Genomic DNA, 16,767 nt, shown 5'->3' on the forward strand with positions numbered 1-16,767 from the left:
ATAAAATAATAGTGACATAGAACCACCAAGAACTAATTGTGACCACCTATGCATGTGTTCCTATCACACAAGACCTTAGAGTGAGATTCTGAACAAGTTAGGGGTGGTTAACCCATTGGGCCACAAGCTAGTGGCAATTAAACCATCGGACCACACAAAGCTGGAGAGACCCCACAGGGGCCATCATAGCCGGCTGGAAGACAAATCTGCCAGCCTGGTTTTGTGTTTTCTTGAGTTCTAATGCGACTCCAGCTATGACTGATAAATCCAAGATCTGTGACAGACAGTCAGTGGCAAGTTTATTAAAGTGTTATAGACAGAATAGTGTGCCCACTCTCTAGAGAAGCCCTAGCCCAGCTCCTCTGGAGTCTGGGCTTGTGTTATGATAGGTGGCAAAGGAGACTCTAGGCAGGTGGAATCAAAAGTGTTAATCCAGATGACCTTGAAGTGGAGAGCTGAGGCTGAATTATCCTCCTGGGCTTAGTCCAATCCCAAGGGTCCTAAAGAAGTGGGGAATGGAGGAGAAGGAAGGCTCCGGTGTGACAGAGTAAGGAAGAGTTTTGTCACCTTTGCTGTCTTTGAACAGGGCAGAGGAAAGCCACAAGCCAAGGCACTCCATAACCTTATAAAGCAGAGATCCCACCAGACTCTCAAAAGGACCAGTAGCCTGATGACATGTTGATTTTGACTTGAGAGCTTGTGCCATACTTCTGACCTACAGACACGTGTTTACCTCACCAAGTCTGGGGAAGCAAGAACGAGCTGGTAATGAGGTTCCAGGTGAGCCATGACCCTCAAACAAGGGCTACCTGGAGATGACAAGCAAAGTGCAAGGGGGTGGGCATCCCAGAGACCTGAACAACATGCAAAGCTTGATAAATGGGGACACTCGGAGATGACATGCATTTGCAAGTACAGTCACACACATAGCACAATTCTGCTATGGGAATATTCCAGGGATCCTGGAAGTATGTCTAAATTAAGAACGGATTACCTGGGTACAGTGGTACAAATGCATAATCCCAGCACTAATAGTTCGGGGGGTGGAGACAGTTAGCCTGGGCTAGCTTTGGAGATCTATCTCAACAACGATAAAAAGTGAGACCACATTATTGGGTCTCTAAAGCAATGCTAGCCTCTGACCAGCACTTACTATCTCTGAGTTCCTGTGTTAGGAATTCACAGGAGGCACAGACAGGATGGCTTGTCCCCGTGGCATGTGGGTATCAATTCAAAGACTTGAAGCTGAGCAGGCAGAACCATCTAGAGAGGCTCATATTTACACAAGCTCTCTCTAGGTATTGCGAACCTCTTCGCATCATGGTGGCCAAGGGGAGCCTGGAGAGAGAATAAGAAAGTAGATTCAGTAGAGGGAGAGGGAGAGAAGAGACTGCCAGGCTCTGAACATAAATGTTTCCAAGCCTACACATCTCACATGAAAGCTTTGACTGTGCCCTCTGGCTGAAGGGGTTGAGAAAACATGGTTGCCAGCTCTCATCAAAGCATGGAGTAAAACAGTTATGGGCTCAAATCCTGCCCCAGCCAGTTGTCAGAGCAAGGTTCAGGGTGACAATCACCGATCACCACTCCTTCTCCTTAATGTTGTCCTTGTGACCTGTCTTTTCTAGTTAAGAAAATAAAGGCTCCGGAGCCCCTTGGTTCTGAGCAATGCTTTGTGGGAAGAGCCTAGACTACCTACATCGGCAGATCCAGAAGGGAGACAGCAAATCAAATGCCCAGGGTGGTGCTGCTGAGGTCTGTGTCAGTTCTGCGGCATCTGGTACCAACTACACAGGCTTGGGTCAAGTACCAAGCAGGAACATAGAGTGCTTTGCTCTCCCTGTGATGTCATTGCATCAGATGGTAGCAAAATCCTGAGAATAAACTCTCTGCTGTGCTCTCTGGACTCTCCCTCCTGCCCCTCCTCTTGTGACCTCTCCCCCAGGGCTATCAGGAACTTCTGTAAGACACTTCCCATTACCCGGCATGGAGACCTATGGCCTGTGCTGAGTGCTGGGCTCACATGACAACCACACACAGTCAGATGGGAGTCTCACCAGTCTTGAGCTGAGCGTGAAAAGGAGTTGAACCAAACCAGGTCAAGTGAGTGCAGGGAAGCGGATATAGCACAGTCAAGTCCCCAGACACAAGAGGCTGCCTGCATTTCTCAGACACGCCTCACAGATAGTTTAGGAGGAAGGGCTATGGCGCTGCGTTTCAAAGAAACATCTTGCCGTTTAAAGTGTGGCCATAATGCTGTTCTTATAGATGTCACAATTCATATTAGCTAAGCTTTGGACAACAAAGGTATGTCAGCTGGATTGGATCTAGAGACTCACTTGGCAGGCAATTCTATGGGCACATTTGTGAGGGAGTTTCTAGATTGGGTCAAGGTAGGTAGGCCTACTCTACATGTAGATAGCATCATTCAATGGGCTTGGGGCCCAGATTAACTGAAAAGGAGAAATCCAGCTTGGATACCAGATCCTCTTTTCTTTTTCCTGTGGACTCAATGGGACCAGCTGGCTCACGCTTCTGCTACCTTGCCTCCCTTGCTATGATGGGCCATATGCTTGAATTGTGAACCCAAACAATCCTGTTTCTTCTTGCTTCCTTCCTCCCTTCCTTCCTTGCTTTTTTTTTTAAAGAAAAATTTATTTATTTTATGTATGCGTGTACACTGTCACTTTCTTCAGACACACCCTACAGAAGAGGGCATCAGATCCCATTACAGATGGTTGTGAGTCACCATGTGATTGCTGGAAATTGAACCAAGGACTTCTGAAAGAGCAGTCAGTGCTCTTAACCACTAAGTGGTCTCTCTAGCCTCCTTCCTTCTTTTTTTTTTTTAAGTTCCATATATTTATTATTGTTTTAAAATTGTGTGCTTGTGGGTATAGGAGCCCACAGGGGGCAGAAGATGGTGTCAGATGTCCTGGAGCTAGAGTTACAGGTAGTTGTGAGTTGTCTAGCCTGGATGCTGGGAACTGAACTTGGGTCTTCTTCAAAAGCAATATGTACTTCTAATTGCCAAGCCATCTCTCCAGTGCCAACTTTGGAGACTTCTGGTGACCAGTTTGAGAGTCATCACATCTCACGAGACTGAAAGTACCTCTCATCAATGGACTTTCAATTACTGCTTTAAATGTCTGGAAGGACCATTGCATGAGAAATAATCAGAGTGTTTGGCTGTATTTACTGGAGAGGAGTCAGTAAGAGCTGAATGAATATTTCCGGGGTAGTGTTGATAAGAGAGCTTTATCCAGCACCTACTATGTGCTGGACATGATGAGTGCACCCTGACAGCAGCCCTTTACACTAGGCACTGAAGAATGCCTGTCTTCATGACCAATGAAGTTTAATGGGGAAACCATTTCTTGGACACCTACTCTCTATTGGGCACTGTTCCAGGGCCTGAGGATGGGATGGCAGATAAAACAGATGGAATTGTAGCCTTCAGGAACCTTACACCCGAGTTAAGCAAGTAAAGCGTTGGGAGTTAGGTGGGATATGTGGTAAGAAGAAAATTGAGCCAGTGTACTGGTACCCTTTACAACTGTAAAACAATAGTCCAAGTCGATGATCCCACGGTTCTAAAGGTCAGAAGTCAAAAGCATGTTGACAGAGCTCTGTCCCTTCTAGAACTTATTAGACAGCTCTAGGGGTCCAATGAGACATCCTTAGAAACCAGTGCTCTTTTTACCCACAAGGAGGTGAGGCACTAGTATTGGTGAACTGGGATGCCACTTTGCACAGGGTATCAGGGAAGGTCTCCTAAGAGGGTGGTTTTACAGTGAATACATATAGGAAGCGATGAGGCTGGTGAAGGTTTTGGGGGAAGATGCTCCTGTCACCAGGTGTTCTCAGAGGACAACAAAGAGGTCAGGGTGCCTGGAGAGGATAGGACGGGGTGGAAGCAGAGGTGGTCTAGTGAGAGGGTGAATTGTGTCCCTTGGACACCTATGAACCTCTAAGTTCCATGACCCTAAAACGGGACACATTAAGAGATTGACTCTCTGAAGAGGCATCCAAGTGACGATGAGGTCAACAGGGCTGGCCCTGATCCAACAGGACTGATGTCATTCAATGAGAGATTAGAGTATAGACGTAGAGGACACTGGGCGAGGACGAAAGGGGAAAACGTTTGTCTCCGAGTTGGGGAGGGGCCCACAAGAGAAGCCAACCTCCCTGACACCTGGATCTTACACTTCTGCTGTTTGAGTTGTGTGGTCTCTGGTGCTCTGACATAGTGGCTAGTGCTCCTGAGAAGAGGGTCGGTCCTGAAGCCCAGAGTTCTGTCTCTTCTGACATGGGTCGTCTCTGCTCTTGTCTGAAGGACATGGACTCTTATGGCCAGGGTTCTGCTCATACAGAGCCACCCTGTGTCACCTGGCCCCTGATACAACCCTGTGTGACTTGGAAGTCAGTTCATGGGCATATAAAACCACCACTACTCTGTCCACTGTTGTTGCTATGAATAATGGAGTCTTGTGTCTTCTAATCGGTCCCTTGGGATTGTGGTAGGCCAACTGACAAGCTTAGTAGGATAATGCACACTGGAGATGCAGCTCAGATGAGGAAAGAAGATCAGAATTCAAGGTCAACCTTGGCTAAACAGCAAGTTTGAGAGTAGCCAGAGATATGTAAATCTCAAAATAAAAGCAAACACAAGCTGAGGAAATGGAGACTCTGCCCAGCTCGTGGTATGCATGCAAGCCAGGAGGGCTGGGGGAGCCAGGGAGGATGGGTGGCGTTGGAGGGAGGGCTGTGACTAGAGGAGAGCCATGGCCTAGAGGCTCACTAGAACTACTTTCTTGAGACTGGTCAATGAGGAAACAGGAAAAAGGCAGAAGCCTAGGTTAGTTCTCAATCACTAATTCCAAGACTACATAATTAAGCCTTAGCAGGATGACAGAAAGCGAGAAGATTCTGGCTCGTCCAAAGGCAGAGCTGACATTCTGGGATCTAAGAGAACAAGAGAAGAAAAGACCACATACTGCATTTTCAAATTAGTGAACAAAGGTCTGTACTGCCTCGGACTGGGGTGGGAAGAGGTTCACAGGCATGGGGAAGATGTCTGATTTTTATTTTGTTATTATATTTTTAAAGCAGAGTCTCAACTTGGGTCCACAGCAATCCTCTGGTTTCAGTCTCTTGAGTGCTGAGACTACAGGATGTCCAACAGGAGAAAAGCCATGTTCAATCCAAAAGTTGGATGTGATGAGGAGGGGACAGGTGGATAGGTCTGGGACAGAAAATTTAGTGTCACCAACCTCTATATGATATTCAAAGGCATAAGAGAGGCAAATAAAACAGGTCTAAGGTTGACTCCCAGCATCATCCATATGTAAACCTTAGAGAAGTACAAAGGAACCCCCAAAGAGATTGAGAAGCCAGATGTGAAGCAGGGGAGGCCTGGAACTATTTCGCAAAGAGTTGGGGTTTCAAGGTGGAGTAGGGACGAACAGTAGAATGAACCCACATGCCAGCATCTCTATTAGTGTTTCTGCTAAGGATGAAGATAGACAGAGGCAAGGCACAGAACAAGCCAGGGCCTCTGCTGTGTTAGGGACAAGGAAGGCTGAACAGTACACCGGCTTGAGGAATACTGGAACTCAGAAGAGTTCCAAGAGCCAAGAGCTTGGCTGCCTGGGGCCCTGGGCTGCCCATTAGCTTGCATTTGAACCAGGTAAAGCCCAGGACATTTGAATCAGGAATGTGGGCTGTTTATAAAACACCCCTGCATGGCGAGACAGAGCATAGACCCAGGACCTTTACGGCCTCAGACTCGTCCTGGATCCTTGGAAATCTACAACAATCTAATTCATTTGGAGTCGTTGGCACGAGCTCTCAGCTGCAGTGCGGTCTAGCTTCATGGGCTCCTGGACTGGGCTAAAGTGGGGTTAGTGTCCGGCGCTCGGAGGGCTGCGGCGTGGAGGCTACAACTCAGTTGTGCAACATTTTCGTGGAAAAGCCTAGAAGCCCCCGTGGAATCCCGTCTCACCTACCACCCCAGCCTCAGGTTTAGTTTATTGATGAAGCGTTGGACTCCCGTGTATCCCACGGGAAGGGAAGTAACTATCCTGCTGGGTTTAGAAAGGAGGAAGAAAGTTGCCAGACGGGGGGAGGGGACCCCGCGCGTCGCAGAGGTTCCTTAAGCGCTCAACTGGCAAACAAACAAAAGCGCGGGCGGGCGGGCGGGCTCGTGCGCCACCTTCCCGATACAGAGGCGCGGGGGCTGGCTCGGGGCAGTAGGGATACCCGAGAGGGCCCAGGGCTCTCAGTTCGCAAATCCGCGGGCTGTAGCGGCATCCGGACGTCCCGCGGGGCCCGCCCAGTGCGCTGCGACGCGATCACACAGCGCACCCCACGCGCGCGGGCCGGCCGGCGTGATGGACTACAAGTCCCAGCAAGCCCAGAGGCAGCGCGGGGCGGGGTCTGGCGCAATTCCCCGGGATCCGGCGCGCTGGGAAGCGCCGCCGAGGACGCAGCGGCGGCCGGAGGGCGGCGAGCGCAGGCGGGGGCGGGGCCGACGTGGGCCAGAGCCCTGCGTGCCAGGGAGGGGGCTGGCCGGGCAGCGGCGGGCGGCGCTCGGAGCGGTCTCCGCGGCTGGCAAGGCGCCCACAGCTCGGTCCCGGCTTGGCGGACGGCGCAGGGCAGCTGAGGGCCCCGGCGCGCGCGGTAGCGCAGCACTCACAAGCGCTCGGACCCAGCCGCAGCCGTGCGCCCCGGAGCAGAGCGGCCACTGCCCGGGGGCCTCGGCCCCGGCGCTCGCAGCGCCGTGCTGCCTGCGCTTTAATGGCTGCTCGGCCGGCCGGCGCGTAGGGGTGCGGGCGGCTGCGACGCGGGAAGGCGCCCGAGCGAGCCTCCTCCGCGGCCGGCCGCGCTCCATGGCGCCGCGGTCTTCCCGGACGGCCCGCTGACCCGGGACGCTGGTCCCTGCTATGAACTGAGCCCCCTCTACTGCTTCATCCTCAGCGTTCTTTTTTTTTCCTTTTCCTTTTCTTTTCTTTTCTTTTTTTTTTTTTTTTTTTGCGTCTCCTCGGCTCCGTGCTCCCCGGGGGCTGCGGCGCCCCGGGTCTCGGTGGCCCGCGGGGCTCCGGGGCGCGGGGCGGCGACGACGGGGGGCGCACGGCTTTGGGCGCCGCGCCTGCACCATGAACTACCAGCAGCAGCTGGCCAACTCGGCTGCCATCCGGGCCGAGATCCAGCGCTTCGAGTCGGTCCACCCCAACATCTACTCCATCTACGAGCTGCTGGAGCGCGTGGAGGAGCCGGTGCTGCAGAACCAGATTCGGGAGCACGTCATCGCCATCGAAGGTGAGGGCCAGGCCGCCCGGGGCTTCTGGAAAGCGCGGGGGAGCGGGCGCCCCTGGCGCGGCGGGGTGTGTGCGCGCGTGTGTGCTTGCGTGTGTACACACGCGGCTGCCCGGCGGAGAGAGCACTGCGGTGCCTCTTGTCCCGCAAGGCCGGTCAGTCAGCCAGGGAAGATGGGTTGTCAGCATTCATTTGATAATAATGGACAATGGAGTCTCTCCTGTGAGAAAGTGGCACGGTGCTGCTGCGTCCGGGGCGGCCCGCATGTCCCGTCCGGGCCCAGCAGACGCCTGGGGGCAGCTGCTTGGGATGGCGCCACTCGATCCGTGACAGGTTATCAGGCCCGGCCTGAGCGTCTTTCTTGGACGTTGAAGATGTGTTTTGAGAAGCGCTGCTGCTGGGGATGCTGTTCCGGCCAGCTTATTCAGTTGCTTCATGGCTGCTCTCCCCCCCCCCGTTCGCGGATACAGGGGAGGCATTTGTATTTGGCACATGTAGGAAGCCAATGGGACCCAGGCAGTATCATGTCCCAGTGCTGATCGGCCTGGCGTTGTACAAACGCTGGCCGTTTTGTACTAAAATTCTGAGGCAAATTATAACCCTTCTTGAGGAGGCAGGACACCTTGATACTGAAGGGGGCACTTTAGTCCATCGGCCACTTGGGAGCCACCCAAGGGGCGGAAAAGTGGATGATCCTGCTGCCTGTAAGCCTGTGTTTGCACAGAACACTGTTCTGAGCCCCCAGTGTCAGGCAAGGCAGTATCCCTGCAGGGGAGGATGGAGCCGCCGGTGGCTTTGCCCTGGCTTGTGCCCTCTTTGGACTACCCATGGCTCCGTTTCTCTCCTGACCTGTTTCCTTGGGTTGTTTCTCCGGGCCTGCCATCATTTACCTGGGGGGAGCAGGTGGCATCTAAGTGGGTAATGTGTCATAGATCAGCCAGTGGATTAGCAGCCTATCCTCTTGAGTTGCTGTTGGCCAGTGACAGTAAAAGGCCTGCAGGTGGCTTGTCCTAGTGTAATACTGCGCCTGCCAAAGGCTGGTGAGTCCTCTGTTGAGGGCTATGGGAACCTTCCAAGTCCAGCAGGAGTGTGTTCAAAAACAGGTGCAGGTACTGCCCTGGGCTCCTCCCCCGACTCCTCCCCCTGTTGTGAGACGGCCTCTGCCCCTAGGAAAGCTTGGCTCCCTTGTGTTCTGAACTTCTAACCCTGAAGTATTTGGGTTTAAAACTTGGCTGCTTGGATAGAGATGGTGGAGGCTCTGTTGCTGATTCGCTTGGCATTTGGCAGCCTCATGTACTTGAACCACGTCCCAGGCAGGCTGGAAGCCTGACTGACTATCCACAGGGTATATTGTAGTTCTAGGGGAGGGTCCAAGCAAGCTCCATCCTGATGAGGGACTGACTCTCAGTGCACCTGGGCCCCCTGAGTGTTCATGGCTGCCCGTGGTGGCTTCAGATGCTTCCAGACCCACTAAGAGGCACAGCTTCTTCTGTGTGGCATGGAGTCTTGTGGTGTTGAGGAGGGCACTGTCTCCCCTCATCTTCCTCCCAGTTGATGGTGAGGAGATAGAGCTGATGGGTTTCTCTGAGAGCCGTGTGTGGGTCCCTGTCAGAAGTGCTGAAAGGTTCTCGCGTTTCTCTCAGATGGCTGCTCAGCTTCCTGGCTGCGTATACAGAAGTCTGATGAAACCCTTTGAAAGCTGGTGCCAGGAATGGAATGCACCTGACTGGAGCTCCTTGCTCTAGAGGAGAGAAAGACCTCCAGCTGAGTGTGACTCATTTCCCATTCTTAAAGCTACACTCTAGGGTCTTGTTAGCAAGAGGATGTTCTTTCGTGGTTTTTTTTTTTTTTTTTTTTTTTTTTTAAGTTGTTCTTCCGCAATGATCTCTCCTTGATAGCTTGATACTCACCTTAATAAAATGTGTCCACGTCCCCTTTCCGTTGTAACCTTTGTCATTCTCAGTGAAACCTGAGCTAGTGAATGGCTCATGCTGGAGACTCTGATAATGCTATTCTTTTGGTTAGGACTAGAAATGCCTATATTGTGCCAAGTCTAGTAAATTCAGTGAGCCCGGAGAAGAAGGGGTGGTATCTGCCTCTGTTCGTTGTACCCTTATCTACAGCGGTACACTGCACATTTGTGGAGAACTGGAGGACAGATGTTTTGGTATTCACTACGGTCTCATCGTATAGAGGAGGAGGTGGAGGTTGGGAGGGGTCATGACCTCTGAACTAAAGGGTCAGTCAGGCCTTGGGTCTCTGTCTTCCCAAAGCATCACTGTTTCAGGACCTCACTGTGCCTCTTGTAATTAAATCCTAATTTGTGGTTATAACGGAATGGCCTTTCTGTGTCAGTCTTAAGATACGGGCAGGTCTTATATCTGCTTCTTCGGTGTTTGGCATAGTGAGAGGGTTGCCAAGTTGTGTAGCATGATGGTCTTGGGTGAGAAGAGGATAAACAGTTTTTACCAAGAACCTCTCGCATGCATGTGTGTTTTGATCATCTCTGCCTCCCAGTCACTTCCCATTTCCCCTCCCAACTTGATGCACTTCCTATCTCTCACTGCCATTACAAATCACAGGCCCATTTACTGCTGCTGTGCATATGTGCACCGGTGCAGGATTGTCCACTGGAGCATCCATTGCTCTTTTAGGGGCCACATCCTTGAAGAAAACTGACTCTTCCTCCCCAAAGCAGTTATTAAGTGCCAGGTGCTCTTCAGCTAGGGGCGAGCCCTTCCCCGTCTGTGCTGGAATTTTGGCAGCCTTGGTCTTGTGAATGCTATCATAGCTGGCATTTGTTCATGTGCACAGTGCTGTCATGTCCAGCGAATCCTGCTTCAGTGTTGACATCCACTGTCATCTTTCTGACCCTTCCTCTGCAAGGATCTCTGAGCCTTGGTGAGAGGGAGCAAGTGTTAGACAGGGAGCAAGTGTTCTCTTTAGAGCTGCGCACTCCCCAGTTTCTTATGCTCTGGGTATTGAGCAGTTGTGGGTGTCTGTTAATTTGTTCTGCCAAAAGAAGCTTCTCTGATGAGGGTTGGGAGCTGTACTAATCTAAGGGTATAAAGATTAATTCAGAGGGCAGTTTGTTATTATGTCCCTGTAGGAGAACAATAGTATTAGGTTCTTCCCTCAGGCCTATAACCTAGCAGAACATGTGTTTTTGGCCTAGTTAGCAATACCAGACATAGAGTGTGTCTTGTAGAACGGGATTTAAATCCAACCGGAAAGTGGTTGGTTACTCCTAGAACATTTGTGCCACTAATGCATATATTGCCATTTGTCAGTGGATATATCTTGGTAGGCTAGTCATTGTTACAGCTTGTGGGATCTACAGCTGGGTAAAACTGTCAAATATTTTTAGTTCTTGGTCACATAAATAGAACCTTCCAGCACTATGACTGCTAGCCAGTGGGGATGAAATCCCAGGTCAGTACCAGCCTGCTTTCTTCATGTCTTACGTATGTGGTGTCCTCAGCTATAGGGCCTACTGTCAGATTTAGCAGTTTGACTAAGCATGACAGCAGCAGGTTATCAGGAGTGTCTGTTTTAGGAGTCTGTGGTATCGCACTCATCAGTAACTCTTGGGGGGCTGGAGAGATGGGTCAGCGGTTAAGAACACTGTTGTTCTTTCATAGGATCTAAGTTCAGTTCCCAGCATCCATGTCTGGTGGATGCCGGTAACTCCAGCTCCGGGGGATCCGATGTCCTTTTGGGCGTAACCAAATGTGGAGCCTGCAGACACAGGTGTATGCAGACACAGCGTACACAGACACCAAATCTGGATAGTTGTGTCTTCATTGATGTTGAGCTGGGAAGGCATTGCCTTGGTGGTACAATGTGATACAGGCTTGGAGACCATGACTAGAGAGTGTGCGGGACCACCACAGTAACCGAAGTGAGACCCCATCCCTGTCAGAGACACACCCAAGTGTCTTCTTGTGATGTGATTAATAAGCATGAGAAATTACAAAACATGAATCTTTCAGGAAAGGGTATGCCAATATTTCATTGGAAATATTAAAAAAAAATCACCTGCCTCACAAAACCAAACCTGTCACTTCCCAGGCTGTCTAGTTAGCCCTTCTCCCCGCCGTGGCCCCTTATCAAGGCCTTTGGGTTGTCATGACAGGGGCTTTTCAGCCTTAGGGGACTTTTGAAGAAACTGTTTCTGTGTTTACATTGCACACCAGCATTTGCCTCTGCCATGGTGGCTTTAAAACCTCACTGCTTTCTGGCATCTACATGATTGTTTGCTCTTGGGGTGAGGAACAACCTTGGGGAAGAGGAAGATGTTGTGCAGTTGCTGAAACATTCAGTTGTCTCAGTGAGTCGATTTTGCCCTTCATGGAAAATAAAGTCAGACAAAATGGTTGTAAGAGCCCACTGAAATCCCCAAATGACAATACATTGAGGATACTGTCTGTAGGCCTGGGACACATGTGATTTTCATTCTCAACCCTGTTTAAAACACGATCTTTAAAAAAGAAAACAACTTTTTTCTAGTATTCTTTTTTTCTTACTCTGAGAATCTTCTTGACTCCTGAATCTTTGCCATTTAAGGAAACATTAATGATTGGTTTCACACTGAGCCCAGCAGATTTCTGGGGGTGTCCTGCAGGGGCATGGTCTGCTGTGGGATGTAGCATGTGCCATCCTCTGTCCGGAAGTGAGCCTGGGACCTGCCTCACCTCCATCAAGCCTCCTGTGTTAGCTTTCCTTTCCCTCTGGCTAGTCAAGGACTCTGGGGTGGATGGGTTGAGGTGTACCAGCCGGTAACCAACTGTTTGTTAGGTAAAGCTTGTCGCTCTTTTAAGGCTACAGCCTCTATTAGCATCCACACATTGTAATTCAGCTTGCCAATAGCAGAGCCAGGATCCATGTATGAGCCTAGGGCTGGCTCATTCAGACCAGCAGTACACTTCCAGACATACTGCTGGGAAACCCAACCAAGTCTCTCAAGTTGAGACACCTCCCCACCTCCATCATTGTTCAATGATCTGTATACCTGTGTTCCGTTCTGGTCTACCATAGGAGGACTAGACGGGGGAAGGGCACGGTCCTTCCATGTCCTCTTAAGTATACATGCATATGTGCAAGTTTGACGATTCTTTACTGGCATCTTAAGCCCCAGCATTTGGGGAATCTTGGAAGATAGCAGGGAGTCTGCTCAGTCCCATGATGCATCTGTGTTGTTGAACATCTGTGCCCACTGGAGTGCAGGGTACTTAACCCATGTTATGCCAGTTCATCGTGTGGTAACCATCCCAAACCATGGCTACTGTCCTGTTGTATGACAACATTTTTCCTGGGGAGATACAGCACACTCACCACAGGAAGGGATCTATCCCATGACAGACCAAAGTCAAGATAGACCACCAAAGCCCAGCTTGAACTAATGAGTCTTACTGGGGTTACTTACATGAGTGGCTGAGGGGTCGCTTACAGGAGCAGAAATGACACAAAGACAGCTGCATCACCAAAGCCCACCCCAGTGTGAGTGACAGCTCACAAAAGCTGGGGACCTGGAGCACACTGCACAGCCTGGGGGCAGCTCACCAGGTCAGAGAGCGTCTATTCTGAGCGACTCAGCTGGTCTAGACCTCTTCAGAGCAGCTCCACTGGTTGGTCTCTTCGAGGCAGCTAGCTGGTTTGGTCTCAGAGTCTTCTTGGTAGCTTGGTTTGTCTGAGAGAAACTCTCCGCTTTATATTGCTTACTCTGGGAGGGAGGGAGAGAGGGGCCTAGTGAATCTGGTTAGTTTCAGGGACTTTTTAGAGCTGTTTTGAGTTGCTCCCCTTCCTGTTTAAGAGTTTACCTGCAGGATGGGATGCTTCAGTCTCAGAGGCAACTGTTTCATAGCACAGCTCTGCAACCCAGTAGGTTAACCGCTGCGGAGCTAGCGGGAGAGCCCCTGCTGTGTGTAGTTCCCATAGCTGCCTGTCTTAGATTTGACCCAGGGAGAGACAGGTTTGAGGATGTCTCAAGTAACCAAGGCGTCTTGTTCACTGTAGAGTTGGTTAATGCAGTAAACTTGGTAAGAGTTTGTTTAATCTGGTTGCTGCAGGAGTGTATATTTAGGGAAAAAGTTTCTTCCTGCTGCCATGAGTGGGTCGCCTTTCCCTTGGCTTCCATCTGCCGTGCTGGTGGTCGTATTATAGGTTTATTCAGAGGTGGTTTCACCTATTGCTTCCCGTTGAAACCTCATGCCCAGCCAGAGCTGGAGGCTCTCACAATCTGGTAGCTTTTAAGTATGCCATGGATACCCCTTCGCAGAGATACTGTGAAGCCGGTGCAGGTCAGTGTTAGCCATAGCTGGCCCTGCCTCCCTGGAGTTGAGACCCTCCTGCTCTTGTGCCAGCTATCCTTGGCTCAGCTTCCAGCCTGGAGAGCTTAGATCTCCCAAGGGCAGATCTCAGGCCTTGCTCACATTTGAGTCTTTGGTGCTTTTGTGGGTCAGTATCTGTGCTTGAAGAATGTCCTGCACTGGCATTGGGCAGCCATTTCCTTTTGAGCCTCCTTGGGGGTGTGAACTGAGTTATCCTCCTGCAGAAGTGAAATCTTGTCCAGAGCATAGATGTTGAGACTGGGCAAGTTTTGGATGGAGATGATTAGCTCCATAGGACTGAGACATCATGAGTGTGTGTGTGTGTGTGTGTGTGTGTGTGTGTGTGTGTGATTTTTGTTGTAGGGGAAGGAGAAGCTTGGTAAATCAGTGGTTGTTAAGTTGGTGGTTCTTTCCGCCAGAAGCCGGTTAAATTCAGAGAATCAGACTGACCCAGAGGGATCAATGAGTGACAGGCTGTGTCACTGATGTCTTGGAGACTGTCACTCTGTGGTTCTCAAATTTAAGTGGGTAAGCAGATGACATTGAGGGCTTGCAGAAACAGATGGCAACCTAGTCCCTGGTTCTGTATGACTGGGGTGTGCCTGAGCCCCTGTATTTCTAAGAAGATCTGCAGTTCAAGGACCCCATTTTGAGTAGAAAAGAGGAAAGGACACTTTCTCTGGCTGGGCATTTGTTCTGGCCTCAATGTTCACAGCCAGCATTGGGGTCCCTACTAGTTGCTTAGGCAGTTGCTAATGTCAAAAAGTTTGGACAATGGGAAGCCAGTTTGATTGGTTTCAAGTGTAAGTTCGCCTTGCCTCAATGATGCTCGTAGAAGACTGAGTATAAGTACCCTCTGAGTGTGGAGTTCTGGAGGTCAGAGAGACCGTAGTCCTCCTTAGCAGAGGGTCCAGTAGCAAGTAGAACCCCCTGGTGCCTGACTTCCTCCTGGCTCACAGGCTTCAGTTGAACCTTATCCCCTGGCTTTTGGAGCGCAGCCTTGTGCATATTTAGATGGGGTTCACCAGGCTTTGCTTTCTTGTGATAGTTTGGTAGGTGATGCATTTTGTCACCACGGTTTCCTAGCGTAGAAATCATCTGTAAGAGAGGAGCTGCTGCTGCTGCTGCATGTTGTCAGCAGCTCACAAGAGCCTTGGAGGAGGAGCCTGAATGAAGTGACTCAGAGGGAAGATAGGCAGGTCCTGCCGCTGGGGGGACACAACAAGACCTGCGGCCCTGTCACTGCCACCTCTGTTTATGTCCAAACCAGAGTTTTCTGCTGCTGCAACTGGATCCCTTGCTTGGCAGCACTCCTTCCTCTGCAGGCCCTGCAGGTTTTTATTATTTGCTGGTCTCACTCTGGCTGGCTGCAACTCCCTGGGCTTTTTGTTTTTTGTTTTTTTTTTAATAATAAAAAAACCTCAAGATTATGCATTTTTCTAATTTCTTGCTTCTTTCCTCCCTCTATACCCCCCATGTTGCTGCCACTTTTTTCAAATTCATTACCTCTTTTTATTATGTGTGTCTGTGTTTATCCTTAAATACATAAATAAAACCTGCTTAGCTTGTGTAATGTTACACACACATACAAACCAACCCCTGATTTCAGGGCTGGCCTTTTGGTGTTGGCTAACCCAGTGGGCTCTTCCTTGGGAAGGCTATTTCTTCCACTCAGCATTACCTAGTTACCTATGTTGTTGGTTTTTTTTGGTCTGGGTTGAGGCCTTGTGAGCTGCCCCTCTTCAGCAGTAGCAATCTGCTGCTGTTATCTTTATTTACATCGTGTTCAGGGAGCCATGTTGGTGAGACTCCATGGGTATCGATTTTCTGATATCTCTAGGAGACACTACTTCACAGCAAACTTCTTGTTCCTCTGGCTTTTACAGTCTTTCTGCTCCCCTTCCTTCCACAGTGATCTCTGAATCTCAGGTCCAGGAATTGTGTTGTAGATCCTTCATTCTGATTGACTCTGCATTTTGATTGATTGCAGTTTTCTGTAATGGCCTCTGTGTATTGCCAGTCAAGTTTTCCTCATGTAGGTGAGTATCGCACTCACCTGTGGGTCTGAGGACACACATTTAGAGTTATTTAGTGGTTATGCTGCTTTAAGAAAGTGATAGTTGTAGACTCTCCTCCTTCACCAGCCTTGGATGGTTGGCTAGGTTTCTGTTTCAGGCCTGGGTTCCTTCTTGTTGAGTGGGTCTTAAGTCCAGTTGGAGAGCTGTTGGTTACTGCCGAGCTGTGTGTGTCACTACCGCACCCTGAGGGTAACTGTGCCACGTGTCTGTTTGTCATAGCTGGGTAGGACTTTTGGTTGCTTTCTTCCATTGGAAGCTTACATGACACCTTCTGCTACCATGAGAACTAGCCCTAAAGGAGGAGACTTTCAGGGCAGATCCAGCTTGGGTCCTCTTCGTCCTATGTCTGAAGTACATGGATGTCTTCAGTAGGAATTTACCTCTGCCTCTGCGGGTAACCAAGGGCAACAGCCAGATAGCCTGTAGTGATTTGGGAGTCTTTTGGACAGTCCTGAACAACTCAGAGAGGGGTTCTTGGGTCAGGTATTGAAGTTTTTGTTAGATGGTCCATGACTTTGCAGGGAGACTTATTAGTCAAGGTGGGAAAATTTCACTGACACTATTTATGTACATTCTCCACTGACTCGCATCTATGACAAGGTAGATAATAAATAGTGTGGGTCCTAATGACCTTCCAGACAGCCTTACTGTTGCCCCCCTTCCCCTTCTGCATTACCTTCCTTCCTCCCCAGCTAGAGCCTTTTCTCTTTCTCACCGCTCATCAGATCACTGTAGCCACTAGCCCCCTCTCTCTTGGTTTTGTGGAATGGTTCTAACACTCAGACAGACCTGTGTCCCCACTGTGCCCCCTTCCCTCTGCATCCCCAGCTTAGGCGATTGAGTCTGGGAAAGCCGGATGAGGCTTAGTTATTTTTAAAGCCCAGGTTTGGGGTTCCGATCTGGTGCTTAGCTGCATAATTCCTTCTCTTTGTTAAGTACCTTTCTCTGAGGAAGAAAATGCACTCTGCAGATGTTTAATCTCTGATCTTTGCAGCATCTGTTATTTCTGTTGTGGGGTTGGAGAAGAAAGGCTTTGTGTGGTA

The 16,767-nt window shown here is 50.1% G+C and overlaps 1 protein-coding gene across 4 annotated transcripts in view; it reads left to right on the top strand.

Moving 5' to 3' along the window:
* Nucleotides 1-6,606: 6,606 nt before the first annotated feature.
* Agap1 (ArfGAP with GTPase domain, ankyrin repeat and PH domain 1) overlaps nucleotides 6,607-16,767 on the top strand; it is a 435,940-nt gene continuing 425,779 nt past the window's right edge. For 2 of the 4 annotated variants that reach the window (XM_029480713.1, XM_029480722.1), the window contains exon 1: nucleotides 7,064-7,320. In XM_029480713.1, the coding sequence (XP_029336573.1) occupies nucleotides 7,158-7,320 (163 nt within the window). In that variant the 5' untranslated portion in view covers nucleotides 7,064-7,157. Of the gene's footprint in view, nucleotides 7,321-16,767 lie in introns of all 4 variants that reach the window. The other 2 variants (XM_021160509.2, XM_021160592.2) reach the window with 2 other exon arrangements.

Source organism: Mus caroli, chromosome 1 (assembly GCF_900094665.2).
Source record: "Mus caroli chromosome 1, CAROLI_EIJ_v1.1, whole genome shotgun sequence".
Classification (NCBI taxonomy): domain Eukaryota; kingdom Metazoa; phylum Chordata; class Mammalia; order Rodentia; family Muridae; genus Mus; species Mus caroli.